At 39.1% G+C, this 18,682-nt stretch overlaps 2 protein-coding genes across 2 annotated transcripts; one reads left to right on the forward strand and one right to left on the reverse strand.

The window, feature by feature from the left end:
• Window positions 1–144: 144 nt before the first annotated feature.
• Window positions 145–9,619, forward strand: hsp90b1 (heat shock protein 90, beta (grp94), member 1). The gene is made up of 18 exons (XM_084408418.1): window positions 145–296; window positions 1,109–1,211; window positions 1,551–1,692; window positions 1,795–1,911; window positions 2,451–2,782; window positions 2,856–2,967; window positions 3,056–3,175; window positions 3,259–3,375; window positions 3,467–3,604; window positions 3,690–3,767; window positions 4,357–4,422; window positions 4,532–4,801; window positions 4,894–5,139; window positions 5,246–5,382; window positions 5,871–5,949; window positions 6,053–6,208; window positions 6,292–6,390; window positions 9,325–9,619. Exons 1-18 carry the CDS (start codon window positions 248–250, stop codon window positions 9,349–9,351), a joined length of 2,388 nt encoding a protein of 795 aa, XP_084264544.1. The 5' UTR covers window positions 145–247; the 3' UTR covers window positions 9,352–9,619.
• A 62-nt stretch (window positions 9,620–9,681) lies between these two features.
• On the reverse strand, window positions 9,682–17,826 carry LOC311290117 (glycosyltransferase 8 domain-containing protein 2-like). The gene is made up of 10 exons (XM_084408419.1): window positions 17,639–17,826; window positions 16,700–16,734; window positions 13,687–13,776; window positions 13,427–13,607; window positions 13,010–13,127; window positions 11,820–11,907; window positions 11,595–11,707; window positions 11,130–11,296; window positions 10,921–11,033; window positions 9,682–9,994 (listed from the first exon to the last, which is right to left on the reverse strand). The coding sequence occupies exons 2-10, from the start codon at window positions 16,716–16,718 to the stop codon at window positions 9,828–9,830; spliced, it is 1,056 nt and encodes a 351-aa protein (XP_084264545.1). The 5' UTR covers window positions 16,719–16,734; window positions 17,639–17,826; the 3' UTR covers window positions 9,682–9,827.
• Window positions 17,827–18,682: the final 856 nt, after the last annotated feature.

An 18,682-nucleotide genomic window follows, 5' to 3' on the forward strand; every position in this document is an offset into this window, starting at 1 on the left:
GTAAAGCGGTGATTGGACGACAACGGCTGCGGACCGCTCTCTGATTGGTGCGGTGTTGTGCGTGGGGTGCTGTGATTGGCTCATGACGAATGAGCACATCCCTAGAGCGGAGGAGTTTATAAAGCCGTTTTCTCGCTCTCTGTTAACGCACTGCAAGAATTCATCGAGGCGTACAGGGTGCAGCAACAGCTCAAGGCGTTAATCTGCTATTGAGTCTCATTAATAAACAGTTTTTCTTTCTAAAACAATGAGGCGACTGTGGATTATCGGTCTCCTCTGTACACTATTGGCTTTCGGTGAGTATGTTTTATTAAATGGCCTTGAAATGCACCGTTATGCAGTTTGCTGTCTTTGAACTTGACAAAGCTTCAGTGAGTGTTTGCAGTAATGTTGCTGTCTTTGTGTGGTTACATGTAAGCTTTAGTATTATATATTCAGTTTTTGATAATACTTTATTTTAACGCTTCCTAAATGGATGAATGATTCAGAACAGGAAATAAAACCTGGAGAGTGGATTTGAATTGCATGTGCTTCTGGAAGTTTCCTCAAGATTGAAATGGCCTTCATATATTCAGATGCCATTTAATAATGATACATTTATGATGCTTTATAATGACAAATTGCATTTAAATGGTTGCTTTTACTAATGTACGATAAAAAATAATAATAATACTGTAGTCATGCAAGAAAGAAATCGAACAATGAAGTCTAACTGCACATTTAAAGAAGAATTGAATCCGCGATCTTGAACCATGTGAACTGCCACATCAAGGCCTTTAAGTGTCTAACTGAGATCTTCTGGATCAAGAAAGTGCATTTGCACACAAATCAAGAGTATTTTGTACATTTCAGAGCCTTACCTGAGCAATTTTATTAATTTTGCTTCACAGAAGCACATTAATGCAAAATGAACAAACATCCTTGCTGTGTACAAAAGGGTTTTTGCTGAGCAAATATACTTAGGAAATTGAGTTGTATTTTGGTGCTGTTATATCATTAAGTTGAGTAACACTGTTGAATCTGTATAGCCTTTAATTGCTTTTTATCACCAATGGTGCATTTACATTATTTGTGGTTTTGTCATAATCTTTGTTTTACATAATTGCAGCATCTGTGAAAGCTGATGATGACGTTGACATTGACGGCACAGTGGAAGAGGACCTTGGGAAGAGCAGAGACGGATCCCGCACAGATGATGAGGTTGTCGAGAGGTCTGTATGGACTTGAACTGCACTTGACTGATTTGAACATCAATTTTTAAGATTGAGGAAAATTACTGTGACCCTTTATTTAGACTCAGATCTCCGAGTAATCTTAGCTGCTATTTTTAGCTTATTAAATGCACTTGTTTATCTGTTATGAGGATACATTTGGATAGATTCACTTTAAGCTCCTCACAAAGACCATAAATGCTCCCCAATGGAGGTTGAACATCTGGTTGATGCATTTGTGTCTTGCTCCACAATACCCAAGGGTAAATGGTAACAAGTCCCCTGAGAAACGCACATGTCACAAGCATCCTTTGCGCTCTCCCATTTCTTCTCTAACAGGGAGGAAGAAGCCATTCAGCTGGATGGTTTGAACGCCTCACAAATAAAGGAAATTCGTGATAAAGCAGAAAAGCATGTATTCCAGGCGGAAGTGAACAGGATGATGAAACTGATCATCAATTCTCTGTATAAGAACAAGGAGGTGAGTATTGGAGGTGTTAGATGTTAATTAGTTGCTGTTCATCATGGTTTTGCAAATCACACAAGATTAACACTTCTTAATAACATTTTTTTCACCCTAAAGATCTTCCTTAGAGAACTGATCTCTAATGCTTCCGATGCCTTGGATAAGATCCGGTTGTTGTCCCTGACCAACGATGATGCCCTTGCTGGAAATGAAGAGCTTACTATTAAAATCAAGGTGTGTTAAAAATGAGTCCTGAGACTCACCTACAGTCCTTAAAATTTCCAGCGGAGAGAGACAACATAACGCACATTTGCATTGCAAAAGGAATTCAAACATGTATGAAGCAAATTCAGGAGCATTTCCTTCCTGTAATTTTCATATCTTATTTTTGATACTCAATACCTTGTTTAACTACGCACATGATTACATTTTTATTTATTAGTTCATTTAGTAAAGTCCAGTATCTCTTAAATATATTTGAATAAATAATGGTTTAAGTTCTTTGGAAATGATATTACTCTGCAAACACTTTAGAAGAGTTTAAGTCAACACTGTATCCATTTTAGAGTTTTAATCTAAAGCAAATTTTTAAAGACCTTATATAGGTTTTTAAATTGCTCTATGGTTTAACTTGTTACTTGCCATGAAAATAGCCAATAAAGCGGGCATGGCGTTAAAACACTCCAACCAACTAGTTAATTTAGTCAATATTTTGACTTGCTTTTATCTAGGTTATTCAATACTTAGTCCTGTGTCTTGTTTTCTCTCACCAGTCCGACAAGGAAAAGAACATGCTTCACATCACTGACACTGGCATCGGCATGACCAAAGAAGAACTGGTGAAGAACCTTGGTACCATCGCCAAGTCCGGAACCAGCGAGTTCCTTAACAAGATGACTGAGATACAGGATGACAATCAGTCCACCTCTGAGCTGATTGGTCAGTTTGGTGTGGGCTTCTACTCTGCCTTCCTTGTGGCTGATAGGGTCATTGTCACCACCAAGCACAACAACGGCACCCAACACATCTGGGAATCTGATTCCAACGAGTTCTCTGTCATCGAAGACCCTCGTGGTGACACTCTGGGCAGAGGCACCACCATTACGTAAGCAGCTGAACTTGAAATGTTTCAAATGTGTAGATTGTGACGCGTTGTAACTAATGTCTCGTTTCATCAGGTTGGTGATGAAAGAGGAAGCTTCCGACTACCTTGAGCTGGAGACTATTAAGAACCTTGTGAGGAAGTACTCTCAGTTCATCAACTTCCCCATCTATGTATGGAGCAGCAAGGTCAGTGTCTCCACCAAAGACTCGCTAGTTTGAAGTTTACCGTTTGATTAACTAGCTTTAGGGCTCATCGATTTGTGCCGTTTCTCAGACTGAGACTGTAGAGGAGCCCATTGAGGATGAGGCTGAGGCAGATAAGGAAGAGGCCACTGAAGATGAAGCTGAGGTTGAGGAAGAGGATGAAGACAAGGACAAACCAAAGACTAAGAAGGTAACGTATATGCAAATAAACCCCAGCAGCAACTATTTTATATACATTTCTCAATGATTTCAATGATTCATCACTTCCTTCAGGTGGAGAAGACCGTGTGGGACTGGGAGCTGATGAATGACATTAAACCCATCTGGCAGAGGCCTGCAAAGGAAGTGGAGGAGGATGAATACAAAGCCTTCTACAAGACCTTCTCCAGGGTGAGAGAACGTGTGCTTTGTGCACAAATCAACTTTTATAGTCATCTGTGGCCTCTTGGATTAATTCAAGTGGAATTCTTCTTTCATTCAGGACACAGATGAGCCCATGTCACACATTCACTTCACCGCTGAAGGCGAGGTTACCTTTAAGTCCATCCTCTTCATCCCTGCATCTGCACCCAGAGGTCTTTTCGACGAGTATGGGACCAAGAAGAATGACTTCATCAAGGTAATTTTGATAACCTTTAATTGGGAAAAGAACACATTCTCTTGTAGTTGAGTTAACTGTACCTAATTTGGTTCTTTCCTCTCAGCTATTTGTGCGTAGAGTCTTCATCACCGATGACTTCCATGACATGATGCCCAAGTACCTCAACTTCATTAGAGGCGTTGTAAGTGCTGTTGGCTGTGTCTTTTTAAGTGTTGCCATTAAGATATTCAGAATGCACTGAAATTTGTGACAACTTTTAAAATCCTAGTTCTTCACGTACAGAAATATCTTGTTTGCATTGCATTTCCCTAGAAGCGATAACCATCCTGCGTTTTGGCTCATTAGTGAAGAGCACTTCCATTTATTGAGCAGATTGCGTGTGTGCAGTAACGCATCATCTCATGTAATATATTGGAGGGTATAAATGTGCTTTTATTTAGCAAAATCGATTTGTTTTCGGCATGAATTAAATTCTAATTTATTTAGTGCTTTTACCCAGGAATCAAGTGTTTATACAAAAAAAATTCTTAATTGTAAATTCTATTTTAGATTTTATATTATAAAAAACTATCTGCCTGGGAATTACGTTTTTTTTTTTTTCATATAGAATTTGCGCTTTTTTAAAATTTTATATTTGAAACCTTTTTGATATTGTAATGTCATACCAAGGCAGATGGTGTAATTACTTAAATAAAATGTGTATTTTAAGTCTCAGCCAATAAGTATAATGTTTGGAGAGTCTATAGAACATGTTTGATCTCATTTCTCAGGTGGACTCTGATGATCTGCCTCTGAATGTGTCCAGAGAGACTCTACAGCAACACAAACTGCTCAAGGTGAGCTCATTGTGTAAACGTAACTGACTTTTGTTCAGTTATATGATGAAATTATACATGTTGCACAGGCAAATTTCATTTGTTTTCAAAACTCATGTTGGTTCCTTAGGTCATCCGTAAGAAGCTGGTCCGCAAGACCCTGGATATGATCAAGAAGATCGCCGAGGAGGAATACAATGACAAGTTCTGGAAGGAGTTCGGCACCAACATCAAACTGGGAGTTATTGAGGATCACTCCAACAGAACCCGCCTGGCCAAGCTGCTCCGCTTCCAGACCTCCCACAGCGAGACCGTACAGTCTAGTCTGGAGCAGTATGTGGAGAGGATGAAGGAGAAGCAAGACAAGATCTTCTTCATGGCTGGAACTAGCAGAAAGGAGGTGCTTAAATGTTTTTACTTTTAACTGCTTATTACTAAGATACATTATTTCTCAATTTCCATAGTAACATGTAATATTTCATCTGGCTTTAGGCTGAGTCTTCTCCATTTGTGGAGAGGCTTCTTAAGAAAGGATATGAGGTCGTCTACCTGACTGAGCCAGTGGACGAGTACTGCATCCAGGCCCTGCCCGAGTTTGACGGCAAACGCTTCCAGAATGTGGCGAAGGAGGGTGTGAAGTTTGATGAGAGCGATACGGCCAAGGAGAAGAGGGAAGCTTTGGAGAAAGAGTTTGAACCCCTCACCACCTGGATGAAAGACAAGGCCCTGAAGGACAACGTATGATTATTTCCTTTGTTTCATTGTATTGTATTGCATATTAAAAGCTGGCTGATTTGAAGTGGCAGATGAATTGAAACATGTTTGTCCTTGTTTCGTGTTTCAGATCGAGAAGGCCATTTTGTCCCAGAGGCTGACCAACTCGCCATGCGCTCTGGTTGCCAGTCAGTACGGATGGTCTGGCAACATGGAACGGATCATGAAAGCCCAGGCTTACCAGACAGGAAAAGACATTTCCACAAAGTATGTCCTCTGAATAAGTCTTAAACACATGAGCACAGTGGCAATCACCTTAGCAACTGCATAGCAATGACCTGGCAACCATTAACCACATCTTAAGGTGCAGTCACATAAGTAGAATTGTTAAATATTGCTGACAAAGACAATTGTCTATTGTCAGTAGCATAGTGATGTATGAAGCACAGCTCAAACCAAGCCACTTACTTTTGGTCAATCACCGCATGACTGACTTGAACCCGCTACAGAAAATGCGTGTGGAAGTCTTTCGTCCTCATACACAATTGTGTGGATTTCTATTGAAATGACCGAATTTTGCCCATGAAAATGTGCAAAACATCTGTAAATGTGACCGAACCTTTATAGTTGTTGCGACAATGCAATCCACCACTTCTTGGCTTGCTATGTGAAAATGGAAAAATGGCTAATATTCTGCAAATTTTAATTTATCTGGTCATAACCAAGTAAACCTTTTTTTTTTCTTCTCATTCTAGTTATTACGCAAGTCAAAAGAAGACGTTAGAAATCAACCCCAAACATCCTCTCATCAAGGAGATGTTGAGGAGAGTCAACGTAAGTTAAACATCATTCTGATTCAATTTACTTTTATTAAATATTCCACTTAAAATCTGCAAATAGTTCAAAATAGTCTGAAGTATTGTGCTTTGTCTCATAGGAAGACTCCGAGGATAAGACAGCTGCGGATTTAGCCGTAGTGCTCTTTGAGACGGCCACACTGCGATCCGGCTACCAGCTCTCAGACACCAAAGCTTACGGAGAAAGAATAGAGCGCATGCTGCGGCTCAGCATGAATGTAGACCTCGACACACAGGTACGCGCTCTATCGAGCACTGGTACACGAAATGGAGATGTTCAAATGAAGTTTGGCTCAATATCCTGTTACCGTGTTCACAGGTTGAGGAGGAGCCAGAGGAGGAGCCAGAAGAACAGACCGAGGAAGCGGACGCTGAGGATGAAGAGGAGGGCCAGGCAGAGGAGGCAGAAGAAGATTCAGTGAGTGTGAAAACTGTCACTTACACATTCTCATGATGTTCCAAAACTGTATCTTACATGAAATGCAAATGGAGAATTTAAAGGTGCACTGTGTAATATTTAGGAGGATCTTTTGACAGAAATGCAATATCATACACACAACTGTTTTCAGTGGTGTATAAATACATTACATAATGAACCGTTATGTTTTTATTACCTTAGAATGAGCAGTTTATATCTACATACACCTTACATGTTAAGTCGCCATTTTGCGCCGTCGTGTTTCTACAGGAGCCCTAAACTGACAAACACGTTTAGTCACTGTTGTTCGTGAAACTAGCTAAAGTCAGCGAATAAAACAGACACAATGATGAACCAGTAACAATATTCGCAATAACATTTAGTTTTACTGAATAATTAAGTAAAGTAAGAAACTAGGTTTATCTTTGTAAAGAAACCTCATTGATTAACTGGCTACTCTCTGCTGTCTCAGACGATGGCATCTTTTCCTGTCGGCCACCGTAACTTCTAGTGGTGAGGTTGCAAAATTGCAACCAACAGATGTTGCTAAAAATCACACACTGCACCTTTTAATAGGGTTACACTTTATTTTGAGTCTGTTAGACATTACTTTAGACCACTTTAGATGTAACTTTGCAACTACATTTCAACTAACTCTTGAGTATTTTCATTTCATTTTTCATTTTCATTTTATTGTCCACGATGTGGAAATTTGCCTTCGATCTAATAAAAACAACAATCAAACCAACAAAAACAACAAGAACAACAAGACTAACACACAGACATCTTCAGGGCAAAATGCAGCACAGCAGTAGCAATTACATTACAATACATCAACGGGACGTGTTGTTCAACGTCCGAATTGCATTAGGAATAAAATAATTTTTAAAAATATTACGATTTGCCCTAGGTACTTTATAACGTCTGCCAGAGGGGAGAAGTTCAAACTCCCTATTGAGTGGATGAGAGGGATCGTTTGCTATTTTAAAAGCTTTTTTCCTGAGAACTTCCTCGTACGAGGAACTTAATTGCTTCTGACTTGTCCCTATGATTTTTGAGGCGAGGTTTACTATTCTCTGCAGCTTACTTCTCCCTTTTACGTTTAAATTACCATACCACATCGCCATGTTAAACGTTAGAATACTCTCTATCAGATTCTTATAGACTGTTTCCATAATGTGCTTGCTCACTCTGAAGGAGTTGAGCTTGCGCAGTAGATGGAGACGTTGGTTACAGGTTTTAAAAATGTAGTCTGTGTTTTCACCGAAATTTAGATTAAAATCAATATATTTACTGAGGTATTTGAACTTTTCTACTACCACTACAATTTGTCCCCTAATTATAAGGGGCTGCACAGGGTCCTTTTCATGAAAGACAAGTTCCTTTGTTTTTGTTACATTTATCTCTAAGGAACTTTCATCGCACCATTTCTGGAGAGATGAGACACGTGCTCTATATACTTCCTCTCCGACTATGTCCCCCCTCTTTAATAAAGCAACCAGGGCCATATCATCTGCATACTTGAACAAACGAAAATTTTCCCGATCTAATTGGAATTCGTTTGTATAAATGGAGAAGAGTAATGGGGATAGAATAGTCCCTTGCGGGGCGCCAGTGTTAAGCACAAGGATGTCAGACCGAGTATTATTAACCAGAACCTGTTGAGGGCGGTCAGAGAGGAAGTCCCTTACAAGGTGGATAATACCACCATTTACTCCTATATCGATAAGTCTCTGCAGCATGATGTGGATCTGCATGCTGTTAAAAGCAGATGTAAAATCGATAAACAGGGCCCTAGCAAGGTGGGAGGGTGCTTTGCCAGGGTGTGAAACATACTGACAGTTGCGTCATCGGTTCCCCTCAGACTTTTGTAAGCAAACTGGAGATGATCTAAGCTGTTAGAAACTGATGCTGTAATATGTTTGCTTATAACTCTCTCAAAACATTTTCCTAAGATGGAAGTAAGGGCAATGGGCCTAAAATCTTTTAGTTCAGTGGCTCCAGGTTTTTTAGGGATAGGCACAATATAGGACATTTTCCATAATTTGGGCATTGTTAAAGAATTAAGCAAGTACTGGAATAACTCCAGCACAATACCTTTTAGTTCATAGACATTTTCTTTTAAAACTCTCCCTCTCAGGCCATCTGGCCCCGGGGCTGAGTTGGGCTTAATACTGGACAGGCTGGCTATAATATCATGTTCATTCAGCGTAATAGGGACATATCCCGAAATAGACCTACACACACTATCAAGTTCGGCACTAAAATCATTTTTGTCAAAACGACTGAAAAAGACATTTAGATCATTTGCAAAAGATGGAGAGGAGTGTGACGGGGGTACGGTTTTGCTTAGTTTCCCGACCCATCATCACATTTAAACCTTCCCATGCTTTCTTGGCATTTCCTGAGAAATACTGATATTTGTAGACTAGGTTTGGTTTAGGGTTAGTAGAATAAGTTGACATGTACTTGCAAAGTTACTTAGTCAGTAGAATGTCTGTTGATGATGATCTAAATAGTGTTGGCAGTTAAGCAGTCAGTGTACTAAAGCCCTGGGTATACTTCATTATCCGCATTCGGCTCTGTCTTGCGCACAGTGTCTGTTTAGCTTTCAAAGTATTCTCAACCGTGGATGGGCGTGTTTGACACGCGCAGTACAATTGCATTTTTATACTCTACCATGTGAGTTTAGAACAAAGACAAAAACAAAACACGTGCATGGACTATCGAAATAAAGCGTAACCTTTAAATGGTTTGAAACTGCATGAGGGTGGGTCAGGGCTGCCAACTTTTGAGTTTAGCTTGGAGTGAGATTCGCTCCATGCGTGAGTTGGCAGCCCTGGGGTGGGTAAACGGAAGAACTGTTCTTATCATTTGAGATGCTGTTCCTTATGTCTTCATTTGTCTTAAAACACGTACTTCTCTGTGTTTCAGGATACCACACACAAAGATGAGCTGTAAAAACACTGTAAAAAGTGTAAATCTAAGAGGGAAGGGGTGTCGGACTGATGCAGAGTGAAGATGCCGATCTCAGCTGATTGTCTTTTCTCTGTGCGGGTGGGTTGGGGGGGATTGGAGCTGGTTTTTTTTTTAAAGGCGCTGCGTTTGTGTTTGAGATCTTTTCTTTTTTTACATTCCTCCATGATTGTAAATTTGTTAATATTTAACTGACCCAGTTGTGGAGTGCTGACTCCTGTCCACAGAACTATTAAATGTTTCCGGAAAAGGACTTTGCGTAATTCGTCTTTGACCTCATTGTTGCCTTGTTTTACCCATTTTTACAGATTCCCTTCAAAATAACAGGATTGTGTTTTGGGGTTTTTAAGTTTATTTTTGTAAGATTTAGTTACTGGAACTATTGTCTGACATAAAATTGCCAACCCCAATCTCTTGTCTCAGTGAAGTGACCACAGTTTAAATTCAGAGATTGTTCAGTCTTATGGTCGTACCAGGGTGAATGTTCCTGTGGGGTCTGGGATAAACCATTTCTCCCAGAGGTCCAGATGGACGCAGGGGTAGTCCCAGGGCTTGAAGTGGCCATTCCAGTGCAGTAAGTGTGCCTCTTTGAGGAAGGACCTGGGATAACGGGCATCAGGACTCCAGCCTTCATAAAACACAAGAACCGTGTTTAATTTACTTTACTGCAAATATACTTTCACAGTTCTTCACATTTTCACTGTGACGTTCAAGAGCTGACCCTCTTCCAGTGTTATTTTAGTATCACTGAGATGCTACTAGTTTTTCATTTTAGTTTATCTTAGTAATTGTCTTTTTTTATAGTACAATTTAAATTAAACTAAAATGGGAAATGTTGCCTTTACAACTAGCTGAAATAAAATGAGTTTAAGTTTGTTTTATTTCAGTAACATTTAGTCAGGACTCAATCAGCCTGAGAGGTTTGGTTTATAGGATGTATTATGTATGAAATGTATTATGCTAATAAGATAATATATATAGCATTTAAAGTATAGAGGATTTATTAATCCAGATTGACTTGAGTCTTAATTTTGCTTCTGTACACTTAATTTTTTTTATGTAATTTATTGCAGGCAAAGCTGAATTTTCAGCATCATTACTCAAGCCTTCAGTGTCACATGATCCTCCAGAAATCATACTAATATGCTGATTTGCTCAAGAAACATTTCTTAACAGTTTTGTGAGGATTATTTGAACAAAGTTCAAAATAACAGCATTTGTTTTAAATGGAAATCTTTTGTAACATCACAAATGTCTCCACTGCCACTTCTGATCAGTGTAATGTGCCCTTGCTGAATATTTATATAATAACTGCCTGGTAAATTCTTGTGCACTCTTAAATTACTGCTGTGCATCGATCTTAAAAGTGGTTAGTGTTTTAATGAAGTAATTTTCAGATTTAATCAACCTAAGTATGGTTTAATTTGCATTGCATCATTACAGATAATTAATAGGGAGTCGTTGTTTTCCAAATTGAAATGCATAAATTGACTGTAGAAAGAGTGAAGAGATCTAAAATAAGTCATTATTCAGTGAGATTTGGCTGAGAGTTACCCAGGTGTCTGACGTGCCACAGTGGATCAATGGTTGTGTATTTATCATGAAAGACGATCAGCATTGGAGGGGTGGCTACACCCCCTGCCACAGCACTGCTGTACAGGTTCTCCCTAAATTCACATGGGGGAAAAAAAAACCTTTTTTACTGAACTAATTTGATCTCTTAAAAATCATTCATCACAACTCATTATGAACCATTATATCACCTGACATTCTTAGCCATCCATTTCTCAAGCTGTTTAGTTATCTTTTGCTTTTTCCATTCACCGACGTCTGCCACAAAAACGCCAGGATTAAAGGAGCAGTCGCTAGGGTTGATGCCCAACTCTCTGACTCCCTCTTTGCGGTAGTCCAGAAAGCCCATATAGGTTGTCTGTGAGAGGGAGTTGTTTTTTCATGAAATGAAAGAGACAAATCAGCTCTTGTAACAGTAACTAAAGCGATTAACTTAAAGAGGAAAAACATTTTTTTGTACATTTTCAACTTCCTTTACTGAGAAATGTTTCTGTTTGAGCATGAAAAGGTCTGCAAAGTTACAAAGCACAGTCACTCCAAAGGGAGTTCTTCTCTATATCACTGTAGACTATTCTAGTAGACCCTAAAAACATTGTCAAGACTTTGTAAAAGGGCATATATCTAAAATATTAAAACATACATCCAAAAATGCCCACCTGCATCCCCACACTGCGCACCATCTCGTGTGTGGCGGGCAGATCACAGTCTGAGGCGAACGCAGCAGCGTGACCCGCTTTCAGCTTTATGTCATACAGTTCCTGTATGTCTCCTGTAAGCCAGATATAATAAAAATAATTAATTATTGCAGTGAACATATGAGATCATCCTCCCATGATCGATGCGAGTATAAGTGTAAGGTTAGTATTAAAGATGGATTTCACCTTGCACTATGACATCATCATCTAGGTAAACAATCCGCTCGTGATTTTCAATGGCAAGAAGTGGCAAGTAGAACCTCACAAAGTTTAGCTGCAACACCAGAGAAACCAGGATGGAGAAACAATTATACAATAATTAAACAATCAAAGCAAAAGTCTATGATGGACCCGCAAGATCACATACACGACCTGGCCAAAAGTCTGTCAGCACCACCCGCAGTCAATGTTTGTCAAAGAAGAACACATGACTGTACGCTTGATTTAATGCACCTGTTAGTTTAGGGTGTAGCTGAAGACAAGGGGGTGTCCACATACATTTGGTCATGTAGTGTACCAAGTGATCACACCTGTTAGAAATAACGAAGAGTTTACCCTAAAGCATCAACTGTACGTGTCAAATACACAGAACCCAGCAGAACTCCAATATTAACCAACTGCAGAACCGCAGAACCATACGTCATAGCAGTGTGGGGATGACAGCGCCAGCCTAACAGTCTGATGCCGGAAGTGGGCGGGGTAAAAGCATCTAAAGGGTGAAGATGGGTAGGTTTAGGGGTGGGTTTAGGGGTCAGGGGCTGGAGATGGGTAGGTTTAGGGGTGGGTTTAGGGGTCGGGGTGGAGATGGGTAGGTTTAGGGGTGGGTTTAGGGGTCAGGGGGTGGAGATGGGTAGGTTTAGGGGTGGGTTTAGGGGTCAGGGGGTGGAGATGGGTAGGTTTAGGGGTGGGTTTAGGGGTCAGCGGGTGGAGATGGGTAGGTTTAGGGGTCGGGGTGGAGATGGGTAGGTTTAGGGGTGGGTTTAGGGGTCAGGGGGGGAGATGGGTAGGTTTAGGGGTGGGTTTAGGGGTCAGCGGGTGGAGATGGGTAGGTTTAGGGGTGGGTTTAGGGGTCAGGGGGGGGGAGATGGGTAGGTTTAGGGGTGGGTTTAGGGGTCAGCGGGTGGAGATGGGTAGGTTTAGGGGTGGGTTTAGGGGTCAGGGGCTGGAGATGGGTAGGTTTAGGGGTCAGGGGGTGGAGATGGGTAGGTTTAGGGGTCAGGGGCTGGAGATGGGTAGGTTTAGGTATGGTATATGTAAGGTGGATATGTATGGTATGCGGTTCCGGCATCAGACTGTTAGGCTGGCGCTGTCGTCCTCACACTGCTATGACGTATGGTTCTGCGGTTCTGCAGTCAGACCTATCTCGCAGAACTCACAGGGTGCAGCAGTTCTGGTCTGGACGAGTCCGGATTGACTTTCCCCTTCAATACCATCGGATTGAACTCCAGGATCTTGTATCTGATTTTTCTTAGCTTGGTCTTCTCTATGTATTCCCTGTTTTTGAGTCCAGAGAAAATACTGACTGAGGCATTTGGGAGGATATTTATTGGTTGCATATTTATTAATTTCTCTTTGAGACATGTAAAGAGTGGATTAATAGGTCTGATTCACATAGTATTGTGTACATTTTTATGGTAATATTACTTTCAGTGTTTTGTACAATAAACTCCATGTGTACAATAAAAATATAATGTGTTGGGTCACCACTTAAAATCTCTTTTCTGAAGCAAAACCAGTTGAGAAACACAGTGAGTGGTATATTTGCATCAGAGGTCAAAGGTTAGACCTAGCACCTTATCTTTTTGATGGTATCTCGCAGGGTAACTATGTAGAAGAAAACACTAGCACGACTGTTGCTGTAGACGCTGTTGATGGTGGCCATGGAAGCACCGATACGCTCCTCTGAAGCACAGATCACCACAGGGATCTCTTTCTCGTCCTCCGTACCCATTTTGGCCTCATCTTTCTTGAGCACTATAATAAACCACAATGAGATCAATATATAACAAACCAAGATCAAGTGTACTTGCATATCTGTGCCCTGCATGTGTACCTGAATACTTGGGCAGCGTCTGTAGTCTGGTCTTGCTGTACAGGAGAGCAAAAACCACCAGGACGAGCAGAATTAGGAGCCCACGATTGACTGGCAGACACACACACAGTGGCGGATTTAGCAAATCGGGGGCCCAAGGCGAAGGTAGGTAGGCTATGGGCCCCTCCCCATCCAATCTTTAAAAGAGAACGAAAGAAATATGTACCGACTGAATGGTGGATAGGCAGGTAAAGCTAATCTACGGGGAAGTAAAGGTTAGAGAGGAGAAAAAAACGTCCCCTTTAAACCCTGTATACACTTCTTTACTCCTAAACAGAAACATGTTGCAATGCTTACATGGTACAATTTCTGGTAAGTTTTTTTTTTTTTTTTTGCTTGACAAATTTCACCATTTCGATTCAATTCTTGTGATTTGATTCAATATTGACTAATTTGGATAAATATAGGTAACGTTTCACAAGATAGGCGTTACTTTTTCTCAAGAAAAAAAAGCCCTATCAGCTGGTATAATTTAAGGTTAAAATAAGTAATATAGTACACATATTTAGCCAAATACTCTCTATAGCTCTTTTTTTCTAGCCAATTAAATGGCTTTCCTGAGGTAAATATTATGTGACGATTGTTCTCCACCTGTTTTACCTCTTTCCGCGGTTGAAAAACACTTATTGATCGATATTATGAATGAGGAATATACATTTCGGTAAGTTATACTGTATCTTTCAACATTGTTAATTCATGTTTATTTACTATTAGCTAGAGATAATCAGTTCACGTGCCGCTAGGAATCTGTCACGTCACATTAAAACGGCAAAACGGTATTTATTGTTTGAATTTCGTAATAGAATTGACAGAATCTGAGAGCTGAGATTTTTTTAAATATCATGATTCATAAGTAAACTGCTCAGTTTTGTCTGTCGATCTCCGTGTCCTCTTTGCTTCACGATGTTGTTCCTGATCTGTATCCCCAACAGTAGCTGTAAAAAAGTTTGTCATCTTTGGCAGCGTTCCCAAATTTTCAGCGTCTTTTCACTTTTTTCTTTTATTTGAGCCGCTTGGGTAACTTCGAAACTTTAAATTTTCGCGTTTAGACTCGTCTTGCTCTGTTTGTGTATTTCCCAGTCCTCCTGTTACTGCGTGTTGTTTATCTTTCGCGCCGCGCACCTTTACAGACTTTTTGCTTTCCTCCCGCTTCCTCCTTTTTTCAGCACCGCTTGGGTAGCTAGCTTCGCTTCATTTTTACTCTGTACACTCTGTCAATAACTTCTTTTTCTCCGTCAGTTTTTCACAAATGGAATTTGTCATTTGCCATTTTTCGCAAATGGAGTTTTAAAAATATATAAAAAAAAAATAAAAAAATAAAAAAAAACCCTTAAGCATAAGTTAGTAGGGCATTTTGGGGGCCCCTAGGTAGCTCGGGGCCCAAGGCAATTGCCGACCTTTGCCTAATGGTAAAGTCCGCCCCTGCACACACACACACACACATAGAGAGAGAGAGAGAGAGAGAGAGAGGTTTAATTTATTTTATCAGTAATCATATATAAAAAAAAAAAAGTGATTCAATCAATACAGATTACAGCCCTTTCATTACATCTTAAAAACCAACATTTCATCCTCCCCGACCTCACACAAAAAACTTCCCACAGACCATATTGCAGGAAAATCTATAATATTATTTATAATAGAGAGAGAGAGAGAAGGAGAGAGACCACTAGATTGCAACTTTTTGCAAAAGCACTGTACGTTATAAAAATGTTTATTATAAAATTATTAAAAAGAATGACCACTAGAGGTCATTGTAAGACTTTGGGATGAGGTGAGACTCATTTAAAACTGTTCTAATCACTAGTTACCAATTAAAAAAAGCATTAGTATCTAATGAATAGTTAGAATAGTTACTAGTCAACTACCATTTATACTAGTAAGCAGAGTTGTTATTGTTAACTAAAACTATTCAACATTGTTTTTGTAATTGAAATAAATCTGAACTAAATAAATACAACTTTTAGAAATTAAAGACAAATCTCGCCTTGGCATCTTAAATGAAATGGGTTTAAGTTGAAATGCCACAATTACTTCAATCGAAATTGAAATAAATATAAATGAAATCTATATAAAAGAGCAAAATGACCAAAAACAAGTTACTAAAATGTAAACTAAAATGAAATTGAAAATGTAATAATAAAAGCTAATTCAAAATATTAATAAATACTAAATGATCTTAAAAAACACTGCCAGTCAGACAAAAAGGTGTCTGAACTTTCTTTGGGGGAGGTTAGCGCTACAACAGTCCATGCCGAGGTCAGCTGACAGAGATAAAAGAAACTTCTGTGTATTTTGTTGCATTTCCCTCCTTAACTAATGCAAAACTTTTCTTCACTACCTCCTGTCAAGGCCTTAACTGAGAAAAAAAGAACAGGAAAAGATAACTTAAACTTACCAAATCTGATTAAAACAAAACAGTTCTTCAAGTTTCAATCATTACTGCATTATTAATAATGTTAGGGAAGAAGATTGCATTTATGATTCAAATGATTACTCAAACCTACAATATAAAGGCCTGCAAATACAATGCACACTTAAAAAGTTAACTCTGGCTTCCGTAAATGTGTTCTGAGTGGGATTTTCAGAGACCCTGTTGTACCTCACTTTTATGGGTCCGAATCTGCCTGGTTACCTCATTTACTCTGGAACGACCAGTGGGACTGAGACCCCTCCTCCACCACATACACACACTGGACACATTCCAGTTTGGCAGGACAGCAGCACAAAACCAGGCACTAAAACATCACCTTGTGCTCTCGGTTATCCATGAGATTTCACCATGAGAATCATCTAATTTCTTGTAAGACTTTTAGTTTTGTATCAAGAGGCTGATTAGGAGTGTGACTCATACACTGGACGTGATCACCAGCCTTGGGTGTTTTTCCATGTATTATGAAACAGTGATGAAATAAACAACTGCATAGGCTGGTTCATGGAAACGCAATCTGCAAAATTTGCATTTGTTACTTACTTTTCCTCAAGAGAGCCATTTTTCACCATCAGCATCTGTGAACGGATAGAAATAATATATTACTGTTCCATACTTGGAGATGTTTTTTTGTTGTTAAACTTTTGTATACAACACATTTCTAAGTGGATTTTTTGGTCTCTTGAGGCTCTTGCAAACATGTGGGACTGTTTATAGGGAGTCTCCTGGCCTTTCCTTCCTGGTGGCATTCTTAACTAAGCCTTGAAACTCAACTTATCTATTTCATTAAAGATCACATTTTCTAAGGCCTTCAAACACAGAGAAAACTCACTCTAGCTTTTCTGAAATGAACTAGAAACCAAGTGTACAAAACACTACATGCTAAGCACGCCTTGAGCTGTTATTTTGATTATTTATTTAGGAATGTAAGTTAACTAACGTTATATTTAAAAAGCTCTCACATGCCACTTACATACACAGCTTCTTGTCTTCTTTCTCTATACTAGACGAAATTCAATTTATTGTAATTATTTTGGTCAGTTTGTGTGGCTTTTTAGATTTTAAAAGCAGAAAGCATCTAAAACGTAAGAACAACATCGACTGAAACGTCAACAAATGATGTCACCGTATAACGTTACCTCAGACAGTTCGTTAACATATCCTATTATTATAGGCAACATCATTTACATTAATAACAATAACAAACATTATTAAATCAACATTAGATCATTAGTTAATGAATAGGCTACTGATGTACAGGCAACATTATCCAAAAAAAAAAAAAAAACATTATAGAAAAAAAAATGGTGAAATTTCTCCATGTCTGAGCACCGTAAAATAAACTGACACTCAATCAAGTATCACTGATAGATAGCTATCATAAAAAAGAGGCGAGTCTGTGTAAGTAAAGCTTATATAAAGCAAGGGGAACGCTTGTAATCGATTTAAGTTGATTTGTATATAATTATATTGGTCACTTACCAGTTTCCAGATGTTCATTAATCTGTACGGCGAGTGGGCGTGGCCAACGCAATAGTCCAGCTAAACTCCGTGCTGCTTTTCCCCTATTTATCCTCATGAGACCCAGCAATGCATTCTTGTTCAGGTTTCTTCCTTCCTAATATCTCTAAAATCCACACACGCCACTGTGTTGTCTGTCTGTGTCTTACAGGGGACGTCCCGAGCATTTCTGATATACCAAAAGTGGGCGTGGCACATAAATACAAATATTACTATTCTTTTATTTTACCATTTATTATCATATATGATATTATGATATATCAATTATGTATACAATTAATGATCCTTTATTTATTTTTTAAAAATTGCACTGCGCACTATAAACTACATGCACACTCTTGTACATCTCTTTGTGAGGAAATTCATTGCCACAATGCAATCTCTAGCTTTTTACCCTAACCTTACCCATTACAACTAAGTGCCTAACCTGAACCCTTACCCTAAACCTAATTATAATCTTATCCCTAAAACCAAGTCTTGACCCTCAAACAGGCCTTTAAAAGGGGGCTCAGAAAGTGAGGACTGGGCAAAATGTCCTCTCTTTGTCCTCACTCCACTTGTCTAAAACTCAAACCGGTCCTCACAAAGATAGTTGTCCTCTACACACAAATATAGTTGTACACATGAAAAATTTGTTTTGTCCAATCCATTTCACAAGAAATAATTAAGCTAGAAGAAAAAACACACTGCAATTTGTTGAGATGTTGTTTGTTGAGCACCAAATCTGCCCAAGATTTAGTTAGTCTGTAATGCAACATACATACACATGTGATTGTACATTCTCAAACAAATCACTTTGAATAAAAAATGTCTTCAGAAACTATTTTTTTCTAGAATTGCAACATCTACATGTTTATACATTCTCAAATAAGTCGCTCTGAATAAAAAAATCTTATAAAACAAAACTTAAGGTTTAGAAAATAATTCAACAAATTTCCCCTCCCAAATGGTCAAAAATAAAGATGACAAATTATGATCATGCTTTGTTCAAATAGTTAAACATAA

The sequence above is a fragment of the Rutilus rutilus genome (genome assembly GCF_951802725.1).
Source record: "Rutilus rutilus genome assembly, chromosome: 4".
Taxonomy (NCBI): domain Eukaryota; kingdom Metazoa; phylum Chordata; class Actinopteri; order Cypriniformes; family Leuciscidae; genus Rutilus; species Rutilus rutilus.